The sequence below is a fragment of the Penicillium angulare genome (assembly GCF_028827245.1).
Source record: "Penicillium angulare strain IBT 27051 chromosome Unknown utg000003l_segment0_segment0, whole genome shotgun sequence".
Taxonomy (NCBI): domain Eukaryota; kingdom Fungi; phylum Ascomycota; class Eurotiomycetes; order Eurotiales; family Aspergillaceae; genus Penicillium; species Penicillium angulare.
In genome coordinates this window covers 3,836,519-3,850,624 of record NW_026623162.1, presented here as the reverse complement: position 1 = coordinate 3,850,624, position 14,106 = coordinate 3,836,519, and the positions used below count along the sequence as shown (strand labels likewise).

Sequence of the window (14,106 nt, the reverse complement as noted above, 5' to 3'; positions counted from 1 at the left end):
CCTAAGATAGGAAATAAATAAATATTTTTTTTTCTCACTGTGGAAACTAAATATGACGTAGTATAAATAACAGAAATGTCAGCTATTGAACCTCTAACCGGATAGAGTAAGGGTGGGAGCTGCTCCTTTGAAGTTGTCAGGTGCAGCCTAGAAAGTCGATCAAACCGGACCGCATCGGTGCCGAGGTATCTTCATAACCCCATTGTCTTTTTACTTGGTTACTTTTTATTTCCTCCGGCTCTGTGAAGTCTCATTATAGACTGCTATTTCGCTTTTGGGATCTTCATTTTGGTGGATACCTATCCCAGCCCCCACCTGAAATCCGTTACTGCCCCCAAGCGGACCCATCCTGCACTTAATCGGCCCCGGGTTGATTCCCGATTAAAGAAAGTCGGATTGCTGCCATCCTGGGCTTCCAGAACCTTTCCACCTTACGGGCGCCCATTGTGAATCCGGGGATACAGTCAAAATGCCTCTGCCTTTCTTGCCTGGTAAGTCTGCATGCGATGCGATTACAGATACTCTTCTAATCCTTGTTTTGTTCTTACAGATATACCACTGAGCCTTGCTCTCCCCGCAGCGGCAACGGCCTTAGCTTACCTCAACGCCAAACACTCCGTCTTCTACGATGCGAAATTTATTGCGGCTGCGGCCAAGATGAGCGTGAGGACAAGAGTAGCAGAGCGAAAGGACCATTTGAATATATTTTATGTCCTCGAACAGAACGCCCTCTCACCAAAAACCGCTAATCATGAATTCATTGTGTACAATGGGCAATCATGGACATTTCACGAAGCTTACATCACTGTTCTTCGTTTCGGTAACTGGTTCAAGAACGTACACAATGTGAAATCCAGAGAAATTGTCGCTCTGGACTGCATGAATTCATCAAGTTTTGTCTTCATGATACTTGGCTTGTGGAGTATTGGAGCGAGTCCGGCGTTGATTAATTTCAACTTGACCAACAAACCCCTCGCTCACTCCCTTAAGGTATCTACCGCAAGACTGGTCATTGTTGACGATGAAATCCGCGAACACTTCACGCCTGAATTGCTCGAGACATTCGCGTCTTCAGAATTTCGCGATGGGAAGGGCCCATTGCAAGTGGAATATTTGACTGTTGATCTAGAAGCACAAATAATTAAAGAGGAGCCCGTGCGGCAAGATGATAAGGAGCGTGCTGGTGCTCTTCAGCGTGACATGGCCTTCCTGATCTACACAAGTGGTACAACTGGCCTTCCTAAACCTGCGATTGTCAGTTGGCAAAAGTGTTGGATTAGTGTTATTTTTGTGGGTCACTGGATGGGCCTCACCTCCCAAGACCGCTTTTATACGGTATGTCTCTGAATCGGAGCCTTCAAAACAGAACAAACCGTCGCTAATTCCTGCTCCTCTTTAGTGTATGCCTCTATATCACTCATCGGCAGCGATGCTCGCATTCGTGAATTGTATTCAATGCGCCTCGACACTAGTTATCGGCCGCAGGTTTTCTGCGCGGAATTTCATGAGTGAGGCTCGCGATACCAATGCAACAATCATACAATACGTCGGCGAGACTTTGCGGTATATCTTGGCCACACCTCCCAACATCGACCCGGCAACCGGAGAGGATTTGGACAAAAAGCATAATATTCGCCTCGCTTTTGGCAATGGCCTACGTCCGGATATTTGGAATCGCTTTAAGCAGCGTTTCAACATTCCTACCATTGCCGAATTCTATGCTGCCACTGAAGGTACTAATGGGTCGTGGAATCTCTCGTCCAATGATTTCTCCGCCGGCGCGATCGGACGAAATGGTACTATTGGAAACCTCATTCTCAATCGGCATGTTACCGTCGTAGACGTGGACTGGGAGACCCAGGAACCATGGCGCCATCCAAAGACCGGTCTCTGCAGAAAGACCCCTCGTGGCGATCCCGGTGAACTTCTTCTTGTTCTCGACTCTTCAGACCCAAATGCCTCTTTCCAAGGATACTTCAAGAACCCAGAGGCTACTGAGAAGAAGATTTTGCGAAATGTTCTTGTAAAGGGCGACGCTTACTTCCGTACAGGTGATATGGTTCGATGGGATAAGGAGGGGAGATGGTATTTTTCTGATCGTCTGGGTGATACATTCCGCTGGAAGAGCGAGAATGTCTCAACTAGCGAGGTATCTGAGGTAATGGGGGCTCACCCAGCCGTACACGAAGCCAACGTTTACGGCGTGGCTCTGCCCAACCATGATGGCCGGGCTGGATGTGCGGCATTGATCACAAGTGACCAGCTTGCTAGCGGCCAATTGACAGGGTTGGCACTGGAGCCTAGCCGTACCACACTTGATGATATTGCTGCCCATACGCTTAAGAATTTACCACGATATGCCGCCCCGATATTCCTCCGCGTCATGCCCGAAATGCCAGCCACCGGTAACATGAAGCAGCAGAAACAGGACTTGCGTACTCAGGGCGTAGACCCTGAGCAGATCTCCAAGGACCACCGTATTTATTGGCTTCAAGGCAGCACCTATGTCCCTTTTGAGCACCGAGACTGGGACAGACTCAATGGTGGCCAGGTCCGTCTGTGAGTGTACATATATTGGCTTCAAAGCCATGCCCGACACGAGTCATGTCTGTCGTTCTTGTCTCTTTTTCAACTTCTATATATCTCTCAAGCGTTCGAACTGTACTATTTCGCCCATTTATTAGGTAGATATGTTTAGATATCCTTCATTCTCCGTAAAGAGCTGGAAGGAACATCATGAACTTTTGGATTTAAATTCAAACAAGCGGCGGCTGGTCTCGCTGAAATTGTTATATCGAACTGGTCTACAACGGATATAACTGATTGAGATTGATTTTGAGCTTAATACCTCGGTGTTTATGAAGATTCCATGTTTCAGACAGCCCGGGCAAGGAGAGGAGTGATCAATTCCTCCTTCGACAAAGTGGGGTATGAACCAATACTCCGTATAGCTCCAGGCATTTCCCCGGGGTCCCCACCCCGGCACAACTCCGACCGTGGCGCAAATCGGGCGAGAGCGCACCGACATCAACCCATGTAGTGCGCCCGCCGTTGGCGCGGGGTGCTGTGTCCCGAACTCAGAACAAGAGGACAACTTTTAAAGACCACCCAGGCATCGCAAAACTAAACCTTTAGTAGCATCTTTAATTTCAAACAAAACACGCAAATATGTCTATGAACTTCGATGACTGTGCCGTTACCCGCGAGGGATTCCCCCGCCCATTCCCTAACACACCATCCAATGTTCTGGACCAATTGCGTATGAACGGAAAGGTGGTCATTGTCACTGGTGCAGCGGATGGGATTGGTCTGGCCGTCGCGGAAGCCATTGCCGAAGCTGGTGGCAATGTGGCTTTCTGGTATAATTCGTGAGTTACACTTCCCGGTTTTGAAAGACCTAGCCTAATACATGAGGGCAACGATAGAAATGATGCTGCGGTGCAACATTCTAAGGACTTAGCTGTGACTCACAATGTGAAGACATCTGCCTACAAAGTTGACGTCTCTGTTTCCACCCAAGTGCAAGAAACCATCGCAAAGGTTGTTCAAGACTTTGGCAAGATCGATGTTTTCATCGCCAATGCCGGAATGGCCATCTCTAAGCCTATCCTGGAACAAACTCTTGACGAGTACCGCAAGCAAATGTCTGTGAATGGTAAGTTTTCTTTCCAAGTTAAAGATATACTCAATCTAATTGCATCTAGTCGATGGTATCGTATACTGCTCAAAGTATATTGGTGAGGTCTTCCACCGACAGGGCTTTGGCAATTTGATTATCACATCCAGTATGAGTGGACACATTGTAAACGTACCAACCGATCAGCCTGTTTATAATGCCACCAAGGCATATGTCACTCACTTTGGCAAGTCTCTTGCTCGCGAGTGGCGTGAATTTGCTCGAGTGAATATCGTTTCGCCAGGTTTCTTCGACACCAAGATGGGCGCTAGCCCCTTCGCTATTAATGAGGCTTACCGTATGGCTGCTGTCGGACGACAGGGACACACTAAGGAGATCAAGGGTTTATACCTGTATCTCGCCAGTGATGCCTCCACTTACATGACTGGCAGTGATGTGCTCATTGATGGTGGTTATGTCCTGCCTTGATCTGGGAATATGATCAGATATGACTCGATTAATTCGTCAAAAATCATAGATAGAACAATATTGAAATGAATTTCTTTTGTTTGAACAAAAAAATTGATGAGTGACGCGTCTTTTGGTATAATGTTAAAAGGTTGGATATGTCTAACGTTCCTCTCTTGAAAGACTTCGGACAGGGACTTGAAGCCAGTGGGCACGATTAACTATTAAGTGAAATTTGCTTGCCTTTCCAGGGGCTGAGATTGTTGAGAAGCAGACTTTTCCTGAATTTCAAAATATTCTAGGCATCGGGAGGGAACCTTTATTTGCTTTTTGGGCTTTTTGGACCTATCCACTCGGATGTCGCTAAACAGCGAGAATTTCGAAGCCAACTGGAGGAAGCATTCCTTTTTGACCACAATTTGAATTCAAACTCTTCTTCTCGCTTTCTTCATTCTCAAATCTAATGTTCGCATTCGAAAAACGTATGAACAGATTCGATACTGTCTCCGCGTACCCTATTCAAGAACCGTTCGAACAAAACCTATCCTATCCCCGATACACACGTTGAAGCTTGCTATGAATGCCGCCGTCTCTGGAGGTTATCAATGCCCCCCCTTCGCATATTATTAGATCAGAGTTGAACACCAACATTGCTGGAAATTATTTGCGGAGGAAGCACAACGTCATGGATATAGATAACACGGGGCATGAACGACAGAAACCGCAATCCAAGAAAAACAAGCCGAAGCTTGCAACCGATGAAGAGAATTTCATCGTAAGAAATGTCGAAAGATACATCAACCACGGGTTTCCCATGAAAAAAGAGGCACAAGTTGTTGAAATTGCACTTCTATCTTTGAAGGAACTCGCCAAAAGGAACAACGAGAAATTTCCTAAGACAGTCACCACAAATTGGGTACAAAGATTCCTCCAACGCCACCCAGATTTAGAGAACAAGTTTTTGGAATCTCGGGATCAGCACAGGGCAACCAGTCTTTCTAGTTTCAGACCAGATTCTGATACAGTGCTTGGATTTCTTGACGTGATTGATAACGCGAGGGAGAATTATCCATTTTCTAATGAAAATGTGTATACACTTGGTGAACTTGGGTTTATCCCTTTAATAAGATCCGAGGGACAGTCTTTAACAATTTCGAGGCCAGACGGAGCTGTACGTTCAGACAGAGAAACTCGAGACTTTCACTCCGTGGTACATTGCCTGACATACGAAGGCAAATTTCTCGAACCTCTCATTATTACAAAAGGGTACCAGAAGGTGTCCAAAAAGTATTTGCAAGGAGCTCATGTGGTTTTAAATCACAAAAAGGGATGGGCAGATGAGATTCATCTTCTAGAATGGGTCAAAAGAATTTTTGATCCATCGACAAGAGGAAAAGTCGAACTCGACGATGAGCATCCTTGGCGTGTGTTGTTCGTTGATGGCCACCATCTTGATAGCTACACCGAAATGGAAATGCTTTGCTTCTCCATGAAAATTCTCTGTCTATCTTTCCCGCGAAAGTCGGCCCGGATTATAAGCCCCCTATATAGCACTGTCCTTGATGCTGTCGGTAAATCCTGGGCAGATGAATTCAGAAGACAATTCAGAATCCGCAAAGAAACTCATGTTCAGCTGAACATGAAAGAATTCTTGAGTTCAATTCAGGAAGAGCTGTCTTCGGATCGAGAAACGGAATATCGTGGCGCTTGGACAAAAAGCTGTGTTGTTCCGCCAAATAGGAGGGCTCTTCACCGGTTACTACGGGGTACTCAGATACCAGATACCCCGTCTCATAACGCCACCCGGGGGTCAAGGACCTTAGCTTCACCTGCGAGGACCGAAACACCCTCACCTCCGGACACACAGTTATCTACTCCGGATTTCGAGCCTTCCCCGAATATACATTCACCCGAATACTCCCCACAGCCCACCATACTACCAATTGAGGAAGCCTTTTTCCGATCAAGCTCCGCATCTGGGACAGCCGGAAAACGGGACAGGGCTCCAGAATATGGGGATGAGCCCCCGTCTAAGCGAAAATTCTTGAATGATCTGAACTCATTTGAAGATGCAACATCACCAAGAGACAGACAAAGATACCGTGAAGAGGTGATCACGGGGTTTATGAGCTATCTTGCCCAGACTGAATCCTTGAAGCACACCTTGGATCTGATGATTCGCTCAGCTACTACACCATCAAAAGCCCCGGTTAAATAAATACCAGAGGCTTCAATATACCACTTCGAAGGTTTTAATGTCCACCTGACGATAGAGACTATCATTCAAATTCAAAACTGGTTCCAATCACTACATTTGCATATAAATAATGTTTGAATTATTTACTTTGGGTTTTACTTCTTTGTACCTTGCGACTCCCTCAGATCCATACATAACAACCTTGGAACAATTATACGAAACCAAAATTTCTTTGCACCAAATGTTTTGCATGTACTTATCCTTGTTTGTAATATCTATTTTTACTGGGTCTACCATGAAACAAATCGCCTCTAAATGTCGGATAAAATCTCAGAAAGTTGAAGTACATAAGCAAAGAAAATGCAAATGATATAGCAGATATACTAGGTAGTAGGTACTGGAAATATCAAAGCCAATGGAACTATTTATCTCCAAGAGACACTGGAAGTGACGAAAATCTACCAGTTAGGCGTTTTCAACTTGCGAAACGCCAATGTCGCAATCTTTCGCCTTGAGGTTATCGAAATCATCATATACAAGCCCCAGTCTTTGCCGAATATTTGCCATTCTGATCACATCGGCCTCTCCTTGATTTCCCCCAAACAACTTGTCCATCTCTTCTATGCTGACGCCTCGTGTTTCTGGGACAAAGAAATATACCCAGACAATTAAAAATATGCAAAAAGCTGCTTTTGTCAGAACTCCATGCTTTTTCATATTATGATAAGGTGCACATACCGAGGAAAAAGTAGAAGGTCCCAAATTTGATGGAATTGAGCATCCTAGGACAGATTAAAGCGACGATGAACTTTGAGCCATTTCAATTAGTATTTTAATAGTTGATCGATGTGTGCGACACTTACATTACTCAGCCAGTTAGTTCCAATAGCTAATCCAACAGCCTGTGAGCGGACACCTGGTGGGAAAATCTCAGAGGGAATTATCCAATTGACACAACCAATGCTGTAGGCAAAGTTTGCAATGTAGATCCAAACAAAGGCAGCACAAGCCCAACCTGCTGCCGGATGTGTAGCCCAAGAATCTTTATACACGGCATAAATCGTACCCACGATCAGTTGAGAGATCGTCATTCCAATTCCTCCGATTATCAACACCTTTTTGCGGCCCCAGCCGTCCATAAATAAGATAGCCGGAATTGTGAATACAAAATCAATAATTCCCACCACACCTGTTGCAAGCAAGTCCACTGATTCGCCCGTCATGCCGATACTCTGGAAGATCTGAGGTGCATAGTAGATAATAGCATTGATACCCGTGAATTGCTGAATGAACTGCAGCAAGCACGCAATGACCAGACGCCTGTTTAAATGACGAATTGTTAGTAGAGACTTGTATCTCTCCAGCGTGATCTGCCAGCTAGTTGCTGCTGTCGGATAAAGCACAGCCGTGGTCTCGCGATCGAACAGTACTGCCGCTTTTATTTCCAAAATCTCAAGCCTAACACGAGGATCTGTTTCTGGGACGCGGCGAATTTGGAGCAACGTCGCTTCTGCTTCCTCCTCACGATCTATATATTTTCATATCAGCTGTATAAACTAGCTAGAAAATTTGGATACTTCCTTGAACGAAAAAAAACGGACCTTTCAAAAGAAGCCAACGAGGGCTATATGGCAAGAAAAATGTGCCAATGGAAAGTATCAATGAAGGAGCGCATTGCAAAGCAAGTGGGAGTCTCCACGCAACTGGAGACTGGGAATCCCCAGTTCCTCCAATATTCTGGGTTCCGTAATCAATCCAGAATGCGACCGCAATACCAAAAGTAATACTGAGCTGCTGTAATGAAACCAAACTCCCCCGAAGGTTTGACGGAGCCATTTCACTGATATACAAAGGAATTACCATAGATAATCCACCGATGGCAAGACCGGCAATAAATCGTCCGATAAAGATCATGACGATGTTTTGAGCCGCAGCTTGAATTATGGAGCCAATCAAAAACACGATGTTTGCGAGAAGTATAGACCAGCGCCGTGATATACGATCGGCAATCGGACCGTTGACGAGTGCGCCCACCATGGCCCCTAATGTGAGGACGGCCACCATCCATCCCTGGAGAGTAGAATTGGAAGCGAGCATGGGGAATTGTTTGCCCTGTAGGAGAAGCATCAGAGTTAGTTTTAGAATTCTCCAAGGTTTTTGATTGCACTGACAAAGTTATTCATCACTAGCACGCCACTGATAACCCCCTGATCATATCTGACAAAATATCAATTCTACCCAATTCAGTACTATGTATGGGTCTTTGGCATTACTTACCCAAATAACATGCCACCCATACTAGCGAAAACTGATAAAAAGAGGATGTATGGCTGTTGAAATAACCCCTTGGCCCCTATAGTAATGGTTGTGAGCTGAATACATCAGAATGATGGATGTAACAAGAGAGGTAATTATTTACCAGTTTCCCCATAGGAGATGGTCATTGTGTCAGCAGCATTTGCTATTGAAGAAACCATATTGGCATTTGGTCTCTTTCACGGAAACCAAAAATGTAAAAGACTGAATTTATTTTCAGGCGACGATTTAGGCAATACCACGAGGGCTAATCGATTTAATTATAGGGATGGAGTGCTTCGGCACTTCTCCGGCATGAAATCCGGGGAAAGTATATGGGGTTAGTGCATACGTCAAACTGGAAACATGGGTCGGAGCAGAGATCACCGATAAAAGCTGCTCGACACTATGAGAAGGCGAAGGATCATACGATCATGGAACTGCAATGGCTTCTTGCAATCTCACGCGCCATGAACTATAATGTCGGGCCGCAGTGCACCGACGAAAGTGGAGTCTTCGTAGCTAGGATGGCAATGATGTATCTAGCGTAATATGATGCTGTAGATGATCGACGAGTTGTTTTCAAAGAAATTGATCGGACTGAGGCTATCCGAGATTAGAAGTGAATGGGAAAGAGTTTATATTCTCAATGGAGGGCAGTTCGAAAGCTTTATGACCTGGCCGCAATTCAAAATAAGTAGATCAACTTTCCTTGGTCCCGAGTACTACAACAACCTTTTCGGCTTCCAGTCCTCTACAAGATTTCCCCGCATTTGGGTCTGATTTTCTCTTACACCTCCCCCTCACATCGCCGATATTCAAGATGGCGCCCTCAAATGAAGTGACAGACCGCGAGGCGTTGACATCTCGTGTCGTACCTTCTATGGTATTTAGCGATGGCAGCGCGTCCTCTATGACACCTGCCCCTAAGGCTTCGATCGAGAACGACCCAGCCGTCGGAGCCCAGAAACGTTTCACCGTGAGGGGAAATGCAGTTGTTACAGGAGGTGCTGGTACCCTTGGACTCCAATCCTGTGATGCCCTCCTAGAACATGGCCTCGAAGGCCTTATGATTTTCGATGTCAACCCAGCCAACTCTCAAAGGGAAATTGCACAAATGCAAGCCAAGTTTCCCAAAGTCAAAATCAGCACCCAAAAGGTTGATGTTACCGATGAAGAAGCCGTTCGAGTGGCAATGGAGGAGACAGTCAAGACATTGGGCTCTATTGACATACTGGTTTGCTTCGTTGGAGTTGTAGGCTGCGTGGAAAGCCTTGAAATGCCCATCGCACAGTGGCGCAGAATCCTCGACATCAACACTACGGGCTCTTTCATCTGTGCACAGGCTGCAGCACGACAAATGGTCAAGCAAGGAAAGGGTGGCGCTATCACATTTGTGGCATCAATTTCTGCTCACCGCGTCAACTATCCCCAGCCTCAAATAGCCTACAACGTCAGCAAGTCGGCTCTTCTCATGCTTAAGAGTTGCCTGGCAGCGGAATGGGCTCGTTATGGTATTCGCACTAACACCGTCAGCCCTGGCTATATGGATACTATCCTGAATGAAGGCGACGGCATTGCCGAGCATCGGCGCATTTGGGCAGAGCGAAACCCCAGTGGAAGAATGGGAAGTCCTTCAGAGTTAACAGGAACCATTGTACTTCTTTCGAGCAGTGCAGGATCTTACATAAATGGTTCAGATATTGTTGTCGATGGAGGCGGAATTGTATTATAGACTATACACTCTGGTAGAGATAGTAGTTAATGGTTGAATTCTTTTAAAGCCATGGATATATGAATACACAGCACTTTTATTGAATAATTCCACGACATAAAATCTGAATATACCTAGTAGGTATTTCTGAATAAATCATGGTTTGTAGTTCATGGTTCACCCGCCGAACACCCGGCCTCACGCCGGCCTCACGCCCGTACTTCTTCCCGTCGGTCGATTTTGCTCCGACCCGCCACTATCCCAGCATTCTTCAATGGCCCGCGAAATACCCGACATTTTATGCATGAGAATCTCTCAGAATTGAGTATTCCAACATGCCAAGGAATGCGAGGAAACCTCCAAGCTCCTCAACGTTACGCGCGTGCATTAATTGTCAGAAGAGAAAAACGCGTTGCTACCGAACGGGCTCTGACTCGGGGCCATGTTCCTATTGCGCTAGAAAAGGAAAGACGTGCAGCTTCGAAAGCCCACCCGATCGGACGCCCTTAACCAGAAGGAATTTAGATGCAGCTGAAAATCGGTGCACTAAGCTCCGATCGCTTTTGCGCTCACTTAACCCCGAGGTGGACATCGAAGCTGCTTTGGAGCAACTAAGTCCTGAACAGGATGATACAGAATCGCCTATTGTAGACGAAAATTCGGAGCCCACTCCTGATAGCTACGAGTGGCACGAAGGATCTCTTTCGCCTGAAGACACAGTGCTCGATGAAAAAAAAGCCGTAACCACTGACGGGATGGCGACTCTTCCAACAAACGATTCAGGCTATTTAGGTAGGTCGAGGCGTAATTAATGACCACGGTGTTTTTCTCGCTAATGTATTACATTAGGATGCAGTTCGGGCTCACAGATTCTCGAGGAGATCGATCCTACTATTACCAATCCCGTGGGCCAAAGGGGACGACGAAGATCGCATCGAAGAGTTCACCGACCAAAAATTCCATCACCGGATCACTCAAGTCTAGCGCTTTCACAAAAGGAGAGCCAACTAATAGACGCGTATTTTCTACTTTATAATAGTCACTTCCCTGTTCTACATGAGAAAACATTCAAGAGTCGGGTCAGCGCAGGCCGGCAGAATACCCCACCATTCTCGCCATGGCAAGTGATATACTACATGGTTCTTGCTATTGGTCACTGGGCATTAAACAAAGAAGCAGACCACAGCCGATCGAACTACTACGGTGCCGCTAGGTCGAACCTTTCTCTTCAGATGCTTGAATCTGGCACAGTAGAGACTGTGCAAGCATTCCTGCTTATGGGGAATTACCTCCAAAAAAGAGATCGAACAAATACCGGGTATAACTTCATTGGTCTTGCCTATCGAATGGCAATTGGTTTGGGATTGCACCGAGAGCCGTCTGGTTCAGATAACACTCTCGGTCATGAACGACGAAGGCATATATTTTGGGTTATATACTGCTTTGAAAGCGGATTCAATATCACAACCGGTCGCCCGCCAACAATTGTGGATGGATTCATTGATATCCGACTGCCCAAAAATATCGATGATAAGGTACAAACCCTCCCTTAGTTCTCTGTCAAATATACCTTATCTAATTCTGAGTTGATAGACGCTATCCTTGACATCGGAAATCCCACCAGAAGTGGATTATCCCACAACATACACTGCAATAATTGCTCAGGCGCAGCTAGCAAAGCTTGCTGATATGATCTACCACGAGTTCCTCCTAGCCAAGACCGCTGGCTCTAAAATAGAATACAGACTAGCCGAATCAATGGAGCGAGATCTGCAGCGCTGGTATAATGCCTTGCCTGCTTTTTTCACATCAGTTGATGTTCCCTCGTGGTTTCGTGGGCCGCGGTCGATTGTCCTCTGGAAAGAACAAAACTTACGAATATTACTTTGGCGCGGAAGTCAAATGAATCATAGCTTTCTCCCTACAAAAGCCACGGCTGAACAAAAGTGCCTCGATGCTGCAATGGATAGTATCCATGATATTGCTAATTTCTGTACGACATACGAAAGCAGTCTATGCCAAAGCGTAACATGGTATGCCACCTATCATTTGCTACAGGCCACATTAGTGCTTGTTGCTGGCTTCTTTGACAGAAGTGACCAAGCCCAAGTCCAATCATCAGAGTTATATTACTCTGTGTTCCAGTCCCGAAACTGCCTGAGAATGCTAGCTGCTAGGAATAAGTCTGCAGCCCGCTATCTGGAAATAATTGATCGGATATGCAGTCAATTTCAGTCTCCGCTGCCCAACTTGGAGATAGATCAGCATCCAAATAGTCTTTCGGATATGCCGGTTGAAAATGGGTTTGGAGACTTCACAAACAGTATCCCTCATACAGACCAAAATTTCATTAGCCTACCGAGTGAGAATGACTTTGTATTTCCCGATGACAACCAACTTGCGATGACTGACGACGGCACGACGGATCCGAATCTTCGCATGCTTCTCAATCAAGCATCACAGGATTTTACTGGGAGCATGCCACTTGATTTACTTTTCAATGATTGGATGGACTATACTGCAGGATGATCCTAGTTTGATTTCTCTTTCTATGTTTAACATGTCCGTTCTTTGCATGGCAAATATGCCCCTCCTGTATCTATACTTGTATTTGTAGTATACGAGTCCTGTCATCATTTCCGATCACAAATTATACGTCAGTTCTATCCAAATGGTTACTCACTATTATTCTTTCTCAGACTCCTCCTAGACTTTACAAAGTAGCCCTGATTTGGGATTATACAACTACCTACGTACTGGATTTCTCCTGCCGATTTTTGGTTCCCCTTTCCGGATTGGTACTCAGTGACTCGTCGCTTTTGCTCACTGAGTAGTCGGAAACTGTATTGACAAAAAAACGCCTTTTGTACTTTATACTTCCTGTGCACAGAAGTATCATACATAACTTATCAGATTGAGGATATGACTGATAACAACCACCTTTTTCCTCGCAGAGATTAGGAGGGAATTTATTCTGGACTTCGAAAAAAAAGTGGTCCCAGAGGGGGTCGAACCCTCGACATCCACGTTATTAGCATGGCGCTCTAACCAACTGAGCTATGGAACCCAAGCGGTGAAGGCGGTGTGAGCGTTTACCTCTACGTGCACCCTGTTCCCACAGTTTAGAAAAGGATCCATTTTGGAGAAGATCGAAAAAAAAATGGTCCCAGAGGGGGTCGAACCCTCGACATCCACGTTATTAGCATGGCGCTCTAACCAACTGAGCTATGGAACCCATGTGGTAAAGGCGGTGTAGGTTTTTACACTCATAGCCACTATCTTCCAACAGAATAGAAAAATATTTGCTTTGGAGCAGATCGAAAAAAGAAAATTGGACCCGGAGGAGGTTGGGGTATCATTGAAAGCTCACAGCAAGTTTATATCAACTGACCAATGTACCTTGTCTCAGGTTCTGCCAAATGAAGGCAATAGAGCCGTCTACCAATCCCAAGTAGAAGGATGCAGGGGATATACTGCGTAAGGTATCTCCAAATAAGATATTGTGAGAGCACTCACATGAGGTATCCGCAGGGAGACTCCCTTCCTTTTTTTGGAAATTGAACTGATTCTGCTGCATTTGTAATATCCCCCGGTAATGTACCGTGGGACAGACAAACGAAGGCAGTCCATATACTATATCAAACTGTGCCAACATCTGCAGATATCCAAAACGTCCACATCCAAATCTGCAAACTTGGAGTAAGTAGAAGTACTATTGAAAACCCAAATTCTATCTTCTTAATTACTTTCAGGTATAAACAGATATTAGTCCTTTAGATTGCTGATACATAAAATTACGGCATTTCTAAGTTGGAA

At 45.4% G+C, this 14,106-nt stretch overlaps 6 protein-coding genes across 6 annotated transcripts; 5 read left to right on the top strand and 1 right to left on the bottom strand.

The window, feature by feature from the left end:
* Positions 1 to 469: 469 nt before the first annotated feature.
* Positions 470 to 2,563, top strand: N7478_003577 (uncharacterized protein; the record flags this gene model as incomplete). Its single annotated transcript, XM_056919791.1, has 3 exons — positions 470 to 491; positions 551 to 1,335; positions 1,400 to 2,563. The coding sequence occupies 3 exons, from the start codon at positions 470 to 472 to the stop codon at positions 2,561 to 2,563; spliced, it is 1,971 nt and encodes a 656-aa protein (XP_056782949.1).
* A 605-nt stretch (positions 2,564 to 3,168) lies between these two features.
* N7478_003576 (uncharacterized protein) lies at positions 3,169 to 4,105 on the top strand (the record flags this gene model as incomplete). Its single annotated transcript, XM_056919790.1, has 3 exons — positions 3,169 to 3,368; positions 3,426 to 3,655; positions 3,705 to 4,105. 3 exons carry the CDS (start codon positions 3,169 to 3,171, stop codon positions 4,103 to 4,105), a joined length of 831 nt encoding a protein of 276 aa, XP_056782948.1.
* A 664-nt stretch (positions 4,106 to 4,769) lies between these two features.
* Positions 4,770 to 6,302, top strand: N7478_003575 (uncharacterized protein; the record flags this gene model as incomplete). The annotated part of the gene is made up of 1 exon (XM_056919789.1): positions 4,770 to 6,302. One exon carries the CDS (start codon positions 4,770 to 4,772, stop codon positions 6,300 to 6,302), a length of 1,533 nt encoding a protein of 510 aa, XP_056782947.1.
* Positions 6,303 to 6,746: 444 nt separating this feature from the next.
* Positions 6,747 to 8,725, bottom strand: N7478_003574 (sugar porter family MFS transporter; the record flags this gene model as incomplete). The annotated part of the gene is made up of 7 exons (XM_056919788.1): positions 6,747 to 6,982; positions 7,020 to 7,089; positions 7,145 to 7,809; positions 7,883 to 8,393; positions 8,453 to 8,498; positions 8,559 to 8,634; positions 8,701 to 8,725. 7 exons carry the CDS (start codon positions 8,723 to 8,725, stop codon positions 6,747 to 6,749), a joined length of 1,629 nt encoding a protein of 542 aa, XP_056782946.1.
* Positions 8,726 to 9,399: 674 nt separating this feature from the next.
* Positions 9,400 to 10,311, top strand: N7478_003573 (oxidoreductase, short chain dehydrogenase/reductase family; the record flags this gene model as incomplete). Its single annotated transcript, XM_056919787.1, has 1 exon — positions 9,400 to 10,311. One exon carries the CDS (start codon positions 9,400 to 9,402, stop codon positions 10,309 to 10,311), a length of 912 nt encoding a protein of 303 aa, XP_056782945.1.
* Positions 10,312 to 10,625: 314 nt separating this feature from the next.
* Positions 10,626 to 12,819, top strand: N7478_003572 (Zn(II)2Cys6 transcription factor; the record flags this gene model as incomplete). Its single annotated transcript, XM_056919786.1, has 3 exons — positions 10,626 to 11,082; positions 11,140 to 11,825; positions 11,884 to 12,819. 3 exons carry the CDS (start codon positions 10,626 to 10,628, stop codon positions 12,817 to 12,819), a joined length of 2,079 nt encoding a protein of 692 aa, XP_056782944.1.
* Between the last annotated feature and the right edge of the window lie 1,287 nt (positions 12,820 to 14,106).